General features: G+C 41.5%; 1 protein-coding gene across 2 annotated transcripts in view; it reads right to left on the bottom strand.

Annotated features, from left to right (window-relative positions):
- FRMPD1 (FERM and PDZ domain containing 1) overlaps window positions 1-17,245 on the bottom strand; it is a 1,388,071-nt gene that overhangs the window by 240,969 nt on the left and 1,129,857 nt on the right. For both annotated transcript variants that reach the window (XM_069630382.1, XM_069630381.1), the window contains one exon: window positions 3,372-3,554. In XM_069630382.1, the coding sequence (XP_069486483.1) occupies window positions 3,372-3,554 (183 nt within the window). The remainder of the gene's footprint in view (window positions 1-3,371; window positions 3,555-17,245) is intronic.

Genomic DNA, 17,245 nt, shown 5'->3' on the forward strand with positions numbered 1-17,245 from the left:
AGTTCCTTGGTGTTAGAGCGGGCTTGGGTGATCCTTTTATTGTATGCTTCCGTTTTAGCAGTGAGGATAGCTTCTTTGTAGGCAAGGGTGGCTAACATAAGGATATTTTTGTTGGCTAGGGAAGGCACATTTTTCCAAATAGCATCGGCTTTTCTTTTTTCTTTGCGTAAGTCGCGTGGTTGCGGTGTGAACCAGGAGTTCAGGTGGGTCTGTGGTTTTTGTTTACGCAATTTGATAGGGGCGATAGTGTTGAGAGCTTTTAGCATGACACGATTATAGGTGTCTACTAACGCTGTGGGGTCAGAGCAAGACTCAGAAGCTGCGTTCAATAAAGGGATGATGAGTGGTAAAAGTTTCTCAACAGTGATGTCTTTTTTATTCCGTGTGTGCGAGGGAGGGGCGAGGTTGTGTTTGTCCTCAGGAGGCCTAGTGTTAATGGAGAATGAAATTAAATGGTGGTCAGACCATGCGCAAGGGGATACAGAGATATTGTTGAGGGCACAATTCATGTCGGCAACCCAGTCGAGAGTACGACCCTTAATGTGGTTGGGCTCCATGATGTGTTGTGTGAAGCCGAAGTCAGTCAGGACATTTGCTAAATCTGTGGCTTTGGCATCATTCTTGTCCAGGTATCCCAGGTTAAAGTCACCCAGGATAATAATTTGGGAGCTAGGCTTAGCACTGGATGCTAGGATAGAGGAGATGTCTTCTACAAAAGAAGATGTGGGGCCAGGCGGCCTATAAATGAGGTGGACTGTGGCTGTATGATTGGGCGAAATAGGCAGTTTGAGAGATAGAGATTCAGCTGAGTGTATCTGAAGGCTAATTAGCAATTCTGATGTTGAGCAAGCTCTTAAATATGACAGCTAAGCCGCCGCCCTTAGTTTGGTTGGTATCCCTGTCACACCTGATTATGGAATAGTTGTCTGGAATGGCTAGCGTCAGAGAGGGACCAGAGGCTGCGTGCAGCCAAGTTTCCGTGACTGCAAGTAAGTCCAGGTTTTCTATGACAATGAGATCAGCAATATCAAGTGCATGAGCTTGGACAGATCGTGCGTTGATGAGAGCACCTTTGAGTTTAGAGGCCGTAGTAGCGTTGTCTGGTTGGGTGTTAGGTATTGGTGTCAAATGAGGATGTGATTTGTGAGGGCTGGTGTTGCAGATGTTGTCTGATACAGGGCTGTTAGTGTGGTATGACCAATGTGTGCATCTAGAGGCTAATTTTTGGTTCCTGATCGATAGGGCACAAGGTAAACTAGATTGGGTAGCAACAGGTGACGTAGCGTGGTGAGACTGTGTGCCGTCGTTGGCGGAATTGTGAGCCAGAGATAAGGTAGAGCGCATAGTGTGGTAGCTCGCGTGGGTGGCTGTGTTAATGGTTACAGCGGGTATGTACTGGGGTGTGTGGTGGAGCCGAGAGCCGAGTCTCGAGTTTCTACTGAGAGTCGTGCAAGGGCAGGTATTGATAGTATCACGACAGATATGACTGATGAGCTGGCGGTAGTGTTGGATGGTAACACTGATGTTTGCAGGGTGATGAGACCGTATGGCTCGGGGGTCGTCGGTTTTAAGGAGTCTGGTGCGTAATCTGAGGTTTCTGTGGATGGGGCAGCATGGTGCCGTGTCCCAGGTTGTCTGTTTGGGACATTTGTCAGAAGGAAATGCGCAGTTTGCTGGATGCAGTGGGTGTGCCATAATGGGGTTGAAGGTGCTGATTAAGTTTAGTATCGTCCTAAGTAGGATGGTGTAGATAGTAGGAAGATACATGATCTAAGGGTCAAGAGGCTAAGGGTGGCGAGGTTCAGGGCAGGCACAAGACAATCAAGGCACGGCACAGGGCATGAACATAGGCAATTGCGCGGTGGGGCGAATTAGGGCAAGGCACCATGCGCGTGCTTGGGCAGTTACACAATTAGGCAATCAGTGCAGGCAATCAGTGTAGGCACAGGCAGGTACATGGGCAGTTACACAATTAGGCAATCAGTGCAGGCACAGGCAGGTACATGGGCAATTACACGATTAGGCAATCAGTACAGGCACAGGCAGGTACATGGGCAGTTACACAATTAGGCAATCAGTGCAGGCACAGGCAGGCACGTGGGCAGTTACACGATTAGGCAATCAGTGCAGGCACAGGCAGGTAGATGGGCAGTTACACAGTTAGACAATCAGGCCTACTATATACTGTGCAGGTCTTCTGGCGAGTAATGGGTAAAGTAATCACAGAGTCTCCACTTCAGTAGCAGACTAACGTGCAAGTTCGACCGGCAAGGGTTCTTATGGCTGGGCCTTATATGCGGCGGCTGATGGCAATGGAAAAGCGCATCGCCTCCGTACAGGGGTAATGCTGACTAGCGGGTACATCACCTGGGGGCCAGTCAAGTTCAACATTAAAATTAATTGTGCGACGATACAACGGATTAATTTTGTGGCGTTTCTCTGCAATACCCTGTATGCTGGAACAAACAGTCGTACCTTGAAAAAACTCCAAGTGATACAAAATAATGCCTCAAGAGTGGCCCTCAACATCCCTAGGAAACATCACATCACCACTGCTGATCGAAACTCCTTCAAAACCTTATGTCTAACACACAAGTGCCTTTCAAACACAGCCCCTAAATATCTAACAAACAAATTCACAAAAAACATAACCAACAGACCTTCTCATTCTACTCAAGCACACCTTCTAACTATCCCTAGATGCAAACGTCAGAAATCAGGGGGCAACCGCTTCCCTGTGGTAGCGGCCAAACTCTGGAACACTGTGCCACTGTCATTAAGAGTTGAACCATCCTTCTGGACCTTCAGAAAAAGTCTGAAAACTTGGCTTTTCGCAGATGAGCAGTAATGTGCCATTACTCTCATCTACAACTACATGGCTTACCAAAAGTTCCCTGTATACTAACTGATCTGTAGATCCATCCTTATCTTATGTTGGATTCTTGTTCTGTGATTTGCTGTAACTGCATCTGTACATACTGAAACTGTAGCTATCTAATCTGCCGTTGTTGTAACCTTAGTGCAATTTTTGTGCTTGCTGTAACCTTACTGTAATTTTCAAGAACTGCGCCCAGATGCCTCAGGGTTAGGTGTGCTATATAAATGTACAATGTACAAATAAATAAATGAATAAATTACAAACATTTTAGAATGAATATATTTTCACTCCCTAAAATATATCCCCATTGACAACGGGAATAATTTTTTACTCCCTGAAAATGATTCCCACACCACTTCAAACAATTGGAGGGAAAATATAAACACTTCAATTTCAACAAATACAACAAAATATTAGAGGGCAAACTGGAAAAACGAAATCTATCTTGCTAATGTCACACTCCCCTCACGATTGTTCTGAGGTTAAAGGTTACCTTTACATCCTGGAGGTAAACCTTCATCATGCTCACTTTCTCAGACTCTGGGCTCAGTTCTATTCGGCTGATGTTTGCAAATTCTGCCAGCGTTGTCATGATATTCAGCTTGTTGTTAACAATTTGACTGATTCCATGCTTGGCCCCAACCAACAAACTGACGTGTGACTCTCTGTCCTGTAACTGCGTGAGAAACAAACAATGGATCAGGTACAAGAGAAGGGGAAACACCAACTAGGAAAAGTATGGTGTCCAGTCATAATTTCGAAAACATAATTTCGAAAGTAAAAAAAGTCGAATCAAAAATGTCACAAAAAAAAATGTCGAATTGTTTTTTTTTTCGATATTTTTTTTTTGGCTCTAGTTTCGGTGAAAAAAATTGGTAAAAATAAAAAAAAAGGGGGGTTGGGGGGAACCCCCCCATTTCGAAAAAAAAACGTCATTAAAAAAAAATCGACATTTTTTTTTTCGACATTTTTTTTTTGACTTTTTGACTTTCGAATATTTTGTATTCGAAATTATGTCTATGAACCGAAAAGTATAACTGGGATTGCATGAATTTAAACAGTAGATTTGAATCATTCTTTGATCAAGGTTCATTTTTTTTTTCATTGAGTTAGCTGAAATATTCAACTTTTCAATATGGATTTACAAAATTTAAAATACAGAATGACAAAATATTTTAAGACATAATACAAATTAATATCTTTACAAAATATACTCATAACATATAAAATCAATACAACTCAAGTTCATACAAAAACACACTAACGTGCTTATGACCAGAGATGTTTCAGTGGAGATAAACTCATCGCTACAAGATATTCAGCTATACTTTATGTTCAGCTATACATCATTATCAAATATTCATCATTTTCATGATCCATCCTGATCATCTCATAGATTAATTACCACAATGTAACAATTTTACAATGAGATTTAAAATAATGTGTCAGCTTTAACCTTTCAAAGAGAACAATTATTATATTGTTATAATTGAGTCCTTGTTTCAAGGTCAATACAGCATGTCAATAATAGTCAAATCATGTGATATATATAATAGACCATTGAATAATGTAAATATCAGCATAACCAACAATTAATTTGATTATTTCTCCACATCTACTTGTCATTTGATACAAAAATTTTATTGAGCATTTGAGTTCACACAACCTTTACATATTGATTCTTCAAATACATACTAGTTCATTCAAATGATTTCTCCGCCTCTACTTTGTTATTTGATTAAATTTGGTCATTGAGCATTTGAGTTTACACAACCTTTACATACTGGTTCTTCACATTATACATCTTCATTCTTGTCAGTCAAGAGATTCACAGCGCTATACTAATACCAATATATGGAGTAGCTAATATCACTCGCCACCTGAGGTCTGGATTCAGGTATCTTAAATATTGATAATGATTGCCAAAATATTTCTCTCTGATAGCCGCCAGGTTTGGACAACATATGATTAGATGTTGCAGTGTTTCCTTTATGGATTGTTCACAACAAAAACAACAGACATTTTTGTCAGCCTTTATGATTCTTTGATCAGCTAAGACATCTCGCATTGGCCACAGGTTAAATTGTAGGCGCATGATTGCAGATCTAATAGCTGGAGAAGGACTTTTCACTAAATATGGCTCCATTATTCAGAACTTTTTTTCACAAAAGGAATTACCATCAAAATGTATGTACTGTAGACACAATCTTCTGGTCTCTATCCAGTCTGAAGGTATATATTTCACTTGGCTCTTTCGCAATCAGAGACAAGTAGCTTGATAGTGACATCCGGATTAATTAACAAGCTACAGACATCTCTTATCCACTCCCTGGCGAAAATATGATTGGAAGAGAACAATTATTGAGACAGTGTTTTTAGCAGAGTTTTGGGGTTGTTTGACATGAGACATTTCCTGAATAGGGCGCATAATCGCCAATGATATGAAGCACTCAAAGAAATCAACCTCAACTCATATCGTAGCCACAAGACAGGTGTACATTGTGGGAGTTGCAAAACTTGCCTCCAATATTTCGCCTCTAGTTTGTCATAAAATATAGTTGGTAATATCTTCATAGTTTCCATTCCATACAGAAAAACAGGGGTGCATTTTTGTGTATAGTAGGTCCATGCAGGTAATAGAGAGAATTTGCTGTATCTCTTGAGGATGATTTTTGTTTGGGATATGGCTGTTGTCAGTTTCTGCCCCAGCTTTTCTAGATGACAATTATTCTTGGGTTCTCTGTAAATAGCCATCTCCAAATAGGTGTATTGGCAAACAACCTCTATTTTAAAGCCCTTCATGGTTCAGTTCATCTTATTACGAGACAACTGGATCGTGCGTATCGCCCACTCTCTATAATATTTTCACAAAGCCCCTTTTCGATGATCTAGACGGTCTTGGTATCACCTACACCAACTATGCAGACGATACAAATATCCTCATCCCGTTGACGGGAGATTATGACAAGGATTTGGCCTTTGTGAACAGAGTCTACCTCATCATCCAGGCATGGATGGCCGCTCACGGTCTATGCCTGAATGATGACAAAACCGAACTCCTCATTCTAGGCACCTCCTCCAACATCAAAAAATTGGGCACCAAATATGACTCCTTCATAATTGATAACAACACCATCACTGTAGCCAAAGTAGTTAAAACCCTTGGTTTTTACGTAGATTCCACGCTCTCTTTTGACAAACAAGTGAATGCCATGGCCTCAGCTACCTCTTATACATGTAAACTAATCAGAGCAGCTAAGCCCTTCCTTTCACCCAACAACTGCGTCATCTTAGCAAGAGCATTAATCCTATTGAAACTAGATTATTGCAACGCCCTTTACATAGGCAGTAACAAATACATCACCTCTAAAATTCAAACATTGCAAAATAATGCCCTGAGAGCCGCACTAAACTTCCCTAAAAATGCCCACATATCAGACTTTAGGAGATCCACTAACTGGCTCTCTACTAAAGATAAAATCCTCCTTAAAACAGCTTAATTCACTCATAAATGCCTTAACCATGCAGCCCCCCAATACCTAATAGACAGATTCACCAGACAAACAGCCGCCCGTCCCCTACAAAAAGCCAACTCGAACCTCTTACTAGTACCCAGATTTAAACTCACTAAATCTGGCGGGAGTAGCTTCGCTGTTAAAGCAGCACAACTGTGGAGCTCCCTCCCAACTGATCTAAGAGAAGACCTCCCCTACCAGAAATTCAGATCTAACCTGATCCAATGGCTTAAAAATCATGATGTCTAACATCTCGCTACCGTCACTTAAGATCTCATGTATTCTCTGTATATTTAACAGTTTTTTATATCTGCCACATCTGCATATTGTAAATTGGCTGTACATACTCTTATTTTCTTTTGTCTCTATTTGTCTACAGCACTGTAACCATAGCTGTACCCCTTGTTCATATGCAATATGTAACCTAAATTGAACAATCCTCTTTCTGCCTTGGCGCCCGAATACCTTTAGGTCTGGTGCGCAATATAAATCAATAAACAAACAAACAAACAAACAAACAAACAAACAAACAAACAAACTGATTGGGAGAATATGTTAGAATTTTTGTTTTGTCTGAATTTATAATTTACTGATTTACTTCAATGTATTGAGATAATGCATTTAGCAGAGTCTGAAGCCCTATTGGGGTTTTGGAGATGAATACTAAATCGCCAGCATATAGTAATGCTGCGACAGGTATGCCATTCAATTTTGAAGCATCAACAATGATGTCTTCAAATATATTTTTGATATCATGAATAAAGAGGTTAAATAGTGCGGACGCAAGAATGCACCCCTGTTAAGCCCTCTCGCTATACAAATTGTCGAGGTTAGGAGATGTTCCGTGGTAAGCCTGATTTGTATTGAGGTGTTCGAGTGTAAGGCAAAAATTATGTCTTTCAGTGTAGCTGGACAGTCTGCCATCGATCATTTAGCCATAAGAAGTGACACAGAGTCAAATGCAGAGTTAAAAGCTACAAAGTAGGTTGTTTGCTAGCACGTGCCCGAGTCTTTATGGCAATAGGTGTTAATAGATTAATTTGTGGTTCCCATTCCAGCTATGAAGCCGGTCTGATTCGGATCACGTTTCTGCTGTGAGTCGGTCCAGGCATTAAAATTTCTCAAGACTAGCCACGCAAAAATCTTTCCTGGGGTATCCAGCAATGCTATCGGTCTGTAATTATTAGGTACCGATTGATCTCCTTTCTTGAAAATCGGCACTGTTAGCGATTTGCACCAAGAAGTGGGTATTAAACGATTTGAAACAATGTTTTTGAAAGATGGTATTTAATATCATAGATCAATGTTTTGCATGTGCCTTTAACATACTATTGCTCAGGCCATCGGGACCCGCTGCTCTTGAGCCACTAGATCTTTTTATTAGATCTTCTATTGTTTCTGGTGAAAATTCTAGATCTCATGTGTCAGCCCCTGGATAATCATGTTTTCGGTTGTCAAAGTTAGGGTTGGCATATAGTTGGGTGAAATGTTGTAGCCATTGCCATTTCATTAACCCGCTAATCTGGCTACTACTCTGACAACCATGTTCTCTATTGTTAATCAAGGTCCAAGTTTGCACTGTATTTTTACTTTGCCATGATTCTAGCATTTGCTCGCTGTCTTTCTGATACATAAATGCTTGTCTTCCACGAATCCAATTCCTAAATCTACGCTTAAGTTTCACAAGCGCTTTATATCGCTCCATCACTGGTAGTTTTAGGATTGCCCTTTTTTCATGCCTACGTTGTGTTTTATGCTCTTTTAACACTGGGTCAAACCGATGTTTATAGTTGAACGCTTTGGGTCCCGCCTTCATCAAACAGCTTTTAAATGTATCCAAGGCTGTCAAATATGTTGACTGGCAATTGGATGATAGTTGATGAAGAAGAAGAGAGTTCAACTGATGTAAATTGTTTTCTGACCAGCAAAAGTGACTTTTTGCATTATTTACTATTAGAGTCTGCTTAGACCCTTCTGAGTTACTAAGTGGATTTTTTTGGTCCCATGTCCATGACATGGGAAGCATGTGATGGTCACTCTGGGTTTGTTTTCCAATTGCAAAATTATCCACGATGTTGAACAACTGCTCATCCACATATATATAGTCAATGTTGTTTTTTGACAATCCTCTACTCCACATGTTCTGCGGTGGAGTAGAGGGTGGTAGGGGACCATTGGTTATCCTAAAATTCCTTTCAGACATGAACCACCTATTCACCTCATACAGCTTAGATCTAAGAGGTTTGTCAAGGCAATTCAAATTAATTTCCCCTAAGACTATGTTAGTACAAATGTCTGGAAATAATGCAACAATGTCTATGTCTAGGAGTTGGGAGAGAGCAGTATAAAAAGTATCATCGGTAGTCCCAGCTGGATTCCTATAGATATTCAGCAATGCAATATTGTATTCTTTGAATTTGATTTTGACCAGTTGCAAAAAGTTATTCAGAGCTGCCCAAGGATAGATTGAGAATCCTGAAGTTTTTCCAACAGCCACAAGGAGCCCTGAGGTTGGTCTGCCTTTCGACGTAGTCTTTGCTGGCGATAAAACAATGTCGTGATCATTCCATATCGGCGTGTGTATTAGCCAAGTTTATTGAAAGGCCACTAAATCATATCTGTCTATTGAGTTTTCTAAGCAAAATTGTAAATGTAAATGGCCATGAGTATTCCAAGAGGCTAGGCTTTTTTTTTTTTTTACAGGTCGATAGTTGTTGTGCTTTAGCAAATGGTTGTCTTTACTCATAACCACATCTCTCTTAACATGCGGGTCCTGTGCGATAATGAAACCAAGTCTGAATAAATCCTTCTTTCCATATTGCATTCAGCACCACTCCTGAAGGTATCAAAGACGAACTATGGATACATCTTCATCATTCAGAAATTCCACTTGATCTACGTCAAGTGAGGTGATATCTTGTAACTCAGCAACTTCAGCAAGGATATTCATAACACTCATTCTGCAGATATCGTATTTTAAATGGGGTGATCAGCGACATTTCATTATCAAAGTGTGTCTTCTAAACAACCCTTTTTTTAGATGGAGGGAATACTTGGTGATTATCATTTTGTCCAACTCTTGTGGACACATTTCAACAGCCCTTTAATCGAGCGAGAGGGCTGATTACATGGCCTTATTGTTGAACTGGAATTTTTGGATTCACCCACATGCACTTAATGTTGCTTATGTATATTCTCAGTTGAATCTCTGGACGCTATCTGCTCTATGTCTTATTTCATAGACACTATGTTGGTAGCTGAGTTCATGTTCTTAAATTGAGAATCAAGATAGGCATCTACCTCTTTTCTGATCTCACTACACCTTTGCTCATGGTGCAGGTCCCTGTCAAGTGGGCCCTTTACGGTTCCATCTATTTTCATCATTTTAGAATTCTGTTGCTTACTTTTCGGTTGCAGTGAGGTCGACTCAGAGTTTTCCTCAATGACTGCAATAAGTTCATTTAGAGGTGCATGTGTGAGAGAATAGTCTTCAATCAACTGGATGGTCGCTGATGAGCTTTTATTCGGTTGTTCAGAGTCCTGTATAAATTGGAACTTGATGGTTTTGATGTTTTTGTTTAGGATTTTTTGTTCTTATATTTAAAGCTTGGGTTTGTTTTTTATTTCTACTTTGTCTGCATATTTCATGGCCTTTCTGCTTTTATTTGGGGTCAGAATCCGAACGCATTTTCACCTGTGCATTTTTATCCAAAAAGATGTCAAAATCCTCCAATGCCGCAAGTCCTACATTTATGTCTTTGTCTTGTTCATTTTGTTCTATGGTTATCCAAGAGTCATTTCTTTCTGCCACTACCTCGGGACGATCAAGTTTACTAACTTGGCGAATCACTTGCTCTATTAGAGGGACTGCCGAAGGTAGTGTTAAAGAGGTTGGGAGCGGAATGTCTGTTCTATTGGGATAAGAAATAGAATTAATGCCTTGAGTCGGGAAGTTTAAAGGAGTACTTTTGCGTTCTCTTACTTTCATTTCTTCAGCGATCCAGTCAGAGATCCGCTGTATCTGTTTCGATTGTAGTGTAAGCTTATTATCCAGGGTTTCATATAGTTTGAATAGACTGGTAATAGTCATGTTCACTGCAGATAGGGTGATCTCTAACATGGAGGGCCGAGAAAAATCCGTTGGCTGCTCATGTGATATTATCCGCTTACGCGGCATAGGCTGTACGTATGAGATCGAGAGTGCAGTGGTATCTCCTGAGCATTCATGATCCGAAGAAGAAGAATGTGTTGCGTCTGACTTACTAGACGAATCACAAATGCTTGCATGAATTGATATGTCAGGAATGATATAACTGGTGTTCGGGCTCTCATCCACTACTCCCTGTGTTGGGACTTCAGATGGAGGCACTCAAGGAGGTACTAGTTTTGTCCCTAGTAATGTCTCATCCGACAAAACTTGCAACAAGGTGGTTGCACCTGCAGATGGTAACAGTACAGGGACACGAGATTCAGGCGTGTGAAATGTGCTAGTTGTTATTAAATTCGAAGTACTTTCAATTTCAACATGCCTCATTTTTGCAAAATTCAGTGGAGTATGAATTGGATTATCTGGAAAAAAAATCACGAATGTCACCATTAGCGACCGCTTATCTATTGTTAACAATGGGAGTGAGAAAGATTACCTTGCGAGGTATGTCTGCCATGTCCCCGATCAACCGAGGCATTTGCCGGCATGTTTGTTTAGAGGCGAGTGAGCATGCAAGTATCACTGTGGTTTGTAATGGTCTACAGTAATACAAAGTAATTACTAGAGGAAAGGATTCCCGACAAGTCTCACCAACACCAGAACCTGTGACACCGCAGTGAAGTGGCAAAGTGATCCTTGCCGATCCTTGCCTCGGTGTGCGCGCTGGTGCGCGCGCGTTTTCTATTTGTAGAGCACGCCAAATGGGGGGTGTGGCCACAGAATAAGGCTAGTGAATTAACCCTAAAACAAACAAATATACAAATGTAAGTACACTGTGATCAGTATATATATATAATATATACTTATTGAGCAGTCTTTGAATAATCACCTCTTCAAAAGGGACTTTTGCGAATATGTAGCAGGAGTCTTGGAACGATTTGGTCGTGGCAAAGTGGTCCTTGTTGGTTCTTGCCTCTGTGTATTTCTTTATGGGATTGTGTACTCAGGAAAGAGGTGTACAGTGCCTTTTGGGCAGATATTCAATACTGAAGCCCAGCATATTAGAAACATCAACAATGGTCTCTGATTATTGGCATAATCCATTATCTGTATGCATTGTACACATTATTTAGCTGTCTTCTCTTAGCAGTATCTTGTCTCCTAGATCAATATGTGGTTTGCTGGAAGTCAGAATACTGACTCTGAAAACCTGGCTCTTCCAGCTTCAATTATCTGTATAAAGGCTTTACCAATTCCTCACCCTATTTGGTTCAGAACCAAGAGACAGCATTTTCAGTGAACTCTGTTCTTTACAGATGATAAGGATAATATTAATAATAATATTAAGAGGAAAATAAAAACAGAGCTGAAGACAACGAGTGCAGACCTTCAAAGATTTGCTAAGTTGTAAAAAGCTCAAATGATGAAAGGAGCTAGAAGAACAGTCTTTTAGGGATACAAATAAGTCAGATTTGAATGGCTTTGCAAATCCATAACAGCAAAATAAGTGATTCTCATTTCAGTAAAGAATATAACAAATTGGGTACATTTAGAAATCAAGCACTCAAATGATTCATTTTAACGTACATACCTGTATATATGCTTTAAAATGATGCTAAGTAATGAATACCATTTTTGACAGTAAACAGGAACTTTTGAGTCATTAATAAATATGATGGTCTGTCTCCAGTTATGTGCCCTAGTTTAAAGAGGACAAATTAGCTAAACTTCACAATAATTTGTCCCTTAATATTCCATGGTGGTTTGGAGGCAATAGCTCAGACATTCCTTTGTGTATTTATTGTTTGTTCATTGCCTGGGAGATGTGTCAAGACATGGACCTCTTGCTCCCAGTACCTTGTATCTATCTATGTATGTATGAATATATGTATGTATGTGTAACCATGCATATCTTCATGGTCTTCACAAACTGTGACAATCACTTCATCATATGGGACCACCAAATTAAAATATGATCTCTGCTATCAGTTTTATTATATACGTGTGAAAGTTAAATGAAGAAAAAAAAAGAAAAGAGACAATGTGTGATTGGGCTAAACATCTCTTTGTGCCAGTGTGACGTGAATATGCACTTTATGGCGAAGTGCTACCATATTGCCGCATGATTCCGTCTCTGTGTGTGTCTTTGTCACATATACTGTGTCTTCCATTTTTGTTTGTTGTTTAGGTTTCGGCAACCTTAGGTTGCAAAATGGTGGGTGGTGGTATCCCCCACCAGCGGGGGTAGACAGGTGCAATCTGAAGTGAAATTCCTCAGAACCCAAGCAAGTCCCCCTACGATGGGAGTGCCTGAGGCATGAAATAGAGATCCGCACAGAGCAGGCGAGGGGAGGGAAAGAGAGAGAGAGCCAGCCGTGTATCAATAAAGCCCAGTAGGGGGCTTGGCTGTTGGATTTCCTCAGGGTCTACTCGGGCATGTTGTGCGTGTTTACTTTCCAGCCGGAAGGGGCCCGGCTCATGCATGTTCCAGTGCGGAACCCAGAGACTGACAGCGCGCGTGCCAGCGCTGTGTTCCAGGAGCAGCCTCGTGCAGTGAGGAGGCGGTACTGTCATTTCTGTGGAGAGCTAGGGTAGAGTGTATCACTCCCTCGTGCAGGTTCCCCTCGCCCGGGTCTTGTGGTGTTGGGTTCAGGTTGTGTGCATTCCAGGGTAGGATTTCTTGTCGGGCCCCTTGTCGGGGTCTTCTATCCCTCATCCAGTTGGGTCTGAGGGAGAGCGAGGGAAACAGAGTTGCGGTGCAAGCAGGGGTTTGGTTAACTCCCGTTTAGTCCAGCATTTTAGTTATGTGGAATGTTATCTCTGACCTTTACAGTATTGTTTCTTGCGTTTACCTTTACAGTATTGTTTCTGGCTTTTTTTAACCAATATCTGGCAACTGTCGTCCACTGCATTGCCATTTTCTGCTCAAATTTCCAGTGCTATGCTGACGACACTCAACTCATTTTCAGGCTGCCCTCGGCCAACCCCTCTCCCTCTCTCATCTCTGACTGCCCAACTGCCATTCAAGATTGGTGTGCTCCAATGATCTTTGTCTGAATGCCAGCAAGACAGAGATCCTCCTCATCGGCACACCTTCACCATCTTTTCCCCTCACTCTCTGGCCGGCCTCCATCGGCCCTCCTCCTACCCCCACCTGCGAGGCTAAGAACCTTGGGGTCATCTTTGATTCCACACTTTCCTTCTCCGCCCACATCTCTGATGTCTCTAAAGAGTCAAACTTCCTACTGCACCTCCTGAGAGGTACTCTGCCTTTCCTCTCCTTCCCCCAGAAGTTCATGGTCTCCCAAGCTCTGGTTCTCTCTAGGTTGGACTATTGTAACAACCTCTTTTTTTTTTTTTTTTTTATTTACTTGTTTGTAATCAAAACAAAATTTGATTTTTACAAGAAATCGTCTCTCAAAAGGAAAGGAGAAAGGAAGACAGCAGAGCCGAACAGAGCTTGTAGGAGGGGACGTTGTTATGGAGTACCAAGAGAGGTTGCACTCTCTGTTGCTAGTTTAAGAGCTGCCTCCAAAACCTTTACCGCTGCCGTGGACCATTTCGTCTTTTCGCCTGCGACCAAACGCTACCACCATGTCTCCTCCTCACGAAGCGTTGCGTCATGCATTAGAGGTAGTAGAAAAGCTTCGCGCAGGTATGCCGTTTTATCGCAGTTCAGTAGTAGATGCTTTACAGTTTCCACCTCTTGCGTTTCTGGACATAGTCTGCATGTTTTGGAAGTGGATTTTGTCCGAATAGCTTTAATTTCTTGGGTTAACATGAGGTTGAGCATTATTCTCATGAAATTTTTCTGAAGCCTTTTTTCTGGAAATTTTATGCAGTAGTTTAAAGCTCTATTAAGCTGGTTTGTAGTCGGTGGTAAGTGCGTGAGCAATTTGTTTGCCATCACTGCCTCGCATGTTTGGATCCAGTCCTCCTGAGCTATTTTCCTTTTTATCTTGGCGGGGTTGTAGATTAAGTCTTCAGATGTGCAGGCTAAGTCCGCCAGGATTTTTTGCAGTTCTTGCTCCCATTTGTTCAGCGCTTTACATTTACCTTGGATAAGTTCCTTTCGGATTGCTTTGAACAGTGGTAAAGCGTCTGGAGAGATGATTTTGCACAGAAGTCTTATTTGACTTTGTTTAACAGAAGCTTTTATTGATAAGAGGCCGAGCTCGCGCCTGATAGCTGAAATTGATGTTGATTTCGGGAGGCCCAAAACTGCTTTCTACAGATAGCCTTCCAGTTTCAGCCAGATCGTATCTTGGTTGTTTAAAGCTGCATCCATTGCGTAGGTTATTGATGGAACCACCTTTTGTTTATAAAACTGGATCGCTGGTAAGAGAGAAAATTTCCCATATTTCCGGTCTACAAGCTTGGTCTGAGTGGTCAATGTTTTTATTTTTGACCACAGGGCCAAATGAATAGCCTTTTCTGAGCGCGTTGCGTCGAACATTATTCCTAAGTATTTTATACTGGAGACAATCTCTATCTTCTTGTTGTTCAAGAACCAGTGACTTGCAGCTGAACACTTTTTTCCCATGATCAAGATTTTTGATTTATTGGTGTTTATTTCCAAATTGTTGTCTTCAATGTATTTGGCCAAGTTGTTAAGTTGGCGTTGAAGGCCAATTTGGGTCTGATGTATGAGGATTAGATCGTCCACATAGAGAAGTCTGGATATAGCAGTGTCTCCTACTTTAGGCGGAAAAGCTCTTATTGCCAGTTGAGTGTGTTGATAATCTCCCAAAAAGGCTATAAAGAGGGCCGGTGCGAGTGGGTACCCCTGCTTCACGCCACGTTCTGACGGAAATTGCTCTGACATCAGGCCTTGTTTGTTGAGCCGAACTCGTAGCTTTGTATCTGTGTGCAGAGCAATTACAGGTCCTAGAATTTCACCCGCGCAGTTCCACTTTAGTAGCTTTGTCCAGAGTTTACGACGCCCAATTCTATCAAATGCCTGTGTCAAATCTACAAATGTGATGAAGACTTTTGGTGCGCCATTCTTTACTTTTTCCTTTATGATATTTAATATCATAATGTTGATACTTGTGCTCGCGTTTTTAACAAAGCCTGTTTGGAGTTCGTCAAGGCATGGAGCTGTTCTTGCCCATCTGTGAAATCTGGCTAGAAGAAGAGTTGCGAAAAATTTTCCCATAATGTCCAAAAGGGCTATAGGCCTATAGTTTGATGGATTATCTCTACTTCCCTTTTTGAAAATAGGCACTATAAATGCTTCTGTCCAAGTTTTAGGGATCTGTTTCTTGGCCTGGCATTGGTTGAACATTTTGGAGATTAGGAAGGACCATTCTTTAGGATGTTGTTTTAGGTCCATATTGGTGAGACCGTCAGGGCCCGGTGCCCTGGATGTTTCCAATTTTAGTATCGTGGTCAAAATCTTTTCTTGATCTGTGAGATCAACCCATGGTGTCGCCCTAGGGAAAGTGATTTCTTCAGTTGTTTCAGGCAGTGGAGCAAATTGGGCTGAAAAGAAGGAAGTCCAAGTCAGCTCTGGTATCACATTTGCTAGTTGGCTAACTGACTCGGTGCTTTTGTTTTTGATCAGTGACCAAAAGTCTTTTGAATTTTTAGACATTAGGGTTTTCAGCATTTTTTCTTTTTCCGCGTCGTTCTGATACATTGTCGCTTTATGATGTTTCAGCCATGTTTTGTATGATTTTGCAGCCGCGATGGCGGTTTCTTTTTGTTTGTTGTTATCAGAAACTTTGGCCAGACGTCTCAGTTTGCGGACTACTCTTCTTTTCATCACCACTTGTAGGTCGTATTCATGGGTCTTGTATTCTGTCGATGGAACTTGGTTTCTTTGTTTTTTCCTATACTTCACGAATAATGGGAGATAGTCTGGCCTAGTCTGTGAAGCTATGCTGTTGACATCTGTCTCGTCGAATTTCCGGGAGATATCCGTGATGTTTGCTGCTGAGAGATGGATTCGAGAGGAGTTTCGGGAAACCTCCAACTCAAAAGGATAGAGTTCTTTAGGAGTGTTTGCTGACGCGAAGTTCATTGACAACAAATTGTGATCACTGGCTTTGGTTCGGTAGACTTCGTAGAAATCGATAGATGACAGAAGGGAGTGTGAAACGAAAATATAATCCAGTGTGGCTGAGGTGTCCAGACGTTCCCAAGTTGGAATCATTGGGAGATGACCACGCAGAGCTGCCACGTTATGGAAATTTCTGGAGTCCATGAGGTTCGACCATACTTCACCGCGTTCTTGGGATGGCGACAGACGGAGGTTTTTCGTGAGTTGGTCGCACCTCGCGTTTAAGTCTCCACAGATAAGGATGTGATCAGTGGCCAGGTCGATAGTAAATTTATCTAGGGTGCCGGCGACGGCGTTGCAGAACTCCGTGTTGGTTGTTCTTTGCAGGTTTCAATAGACGTTTATGATAGCTAAACTGGATTTTGTTTTATTTCGTTAAGAATTTTCTATTTGGGTCCATTCTGTTTGTAGCGCCAGAATACCGTAGGATTCCGTTACCTTTTTTTTAATAGAGATGCCTGATGGCAGTTTGACTGCGGTCAAAAGACCGGACGATGGTCTGCCAAACAGGCCCTTACTTGCCGGTGAGATATGTGTGTCGTACCCGTCGATCGTTGGTAAATCCGTCAGCCAGGTCTCCTGGAGGCAGATGATGTCGAACTGGGCCATGTCAAATGCGTTTGATTTCGTGTGATGTTCGT

Source organism: Ambystoma mexicanum, chromosome 6q, assembly GCF_040938575.1.
Source record: "Ambystoma mexicanum isolate Mex_15411 chromosome 6q, UKY_AmexF1_1, whole genome shotgun sequence".
In the NCBI taxonomy this organism is placed as follows: domain Eukaryota; kingdom Metazoa; phylum Chordata; class Amphibia; order Caudata; family Ambystomatidae; genus Ambystoma; species Ambystoma mexicanum.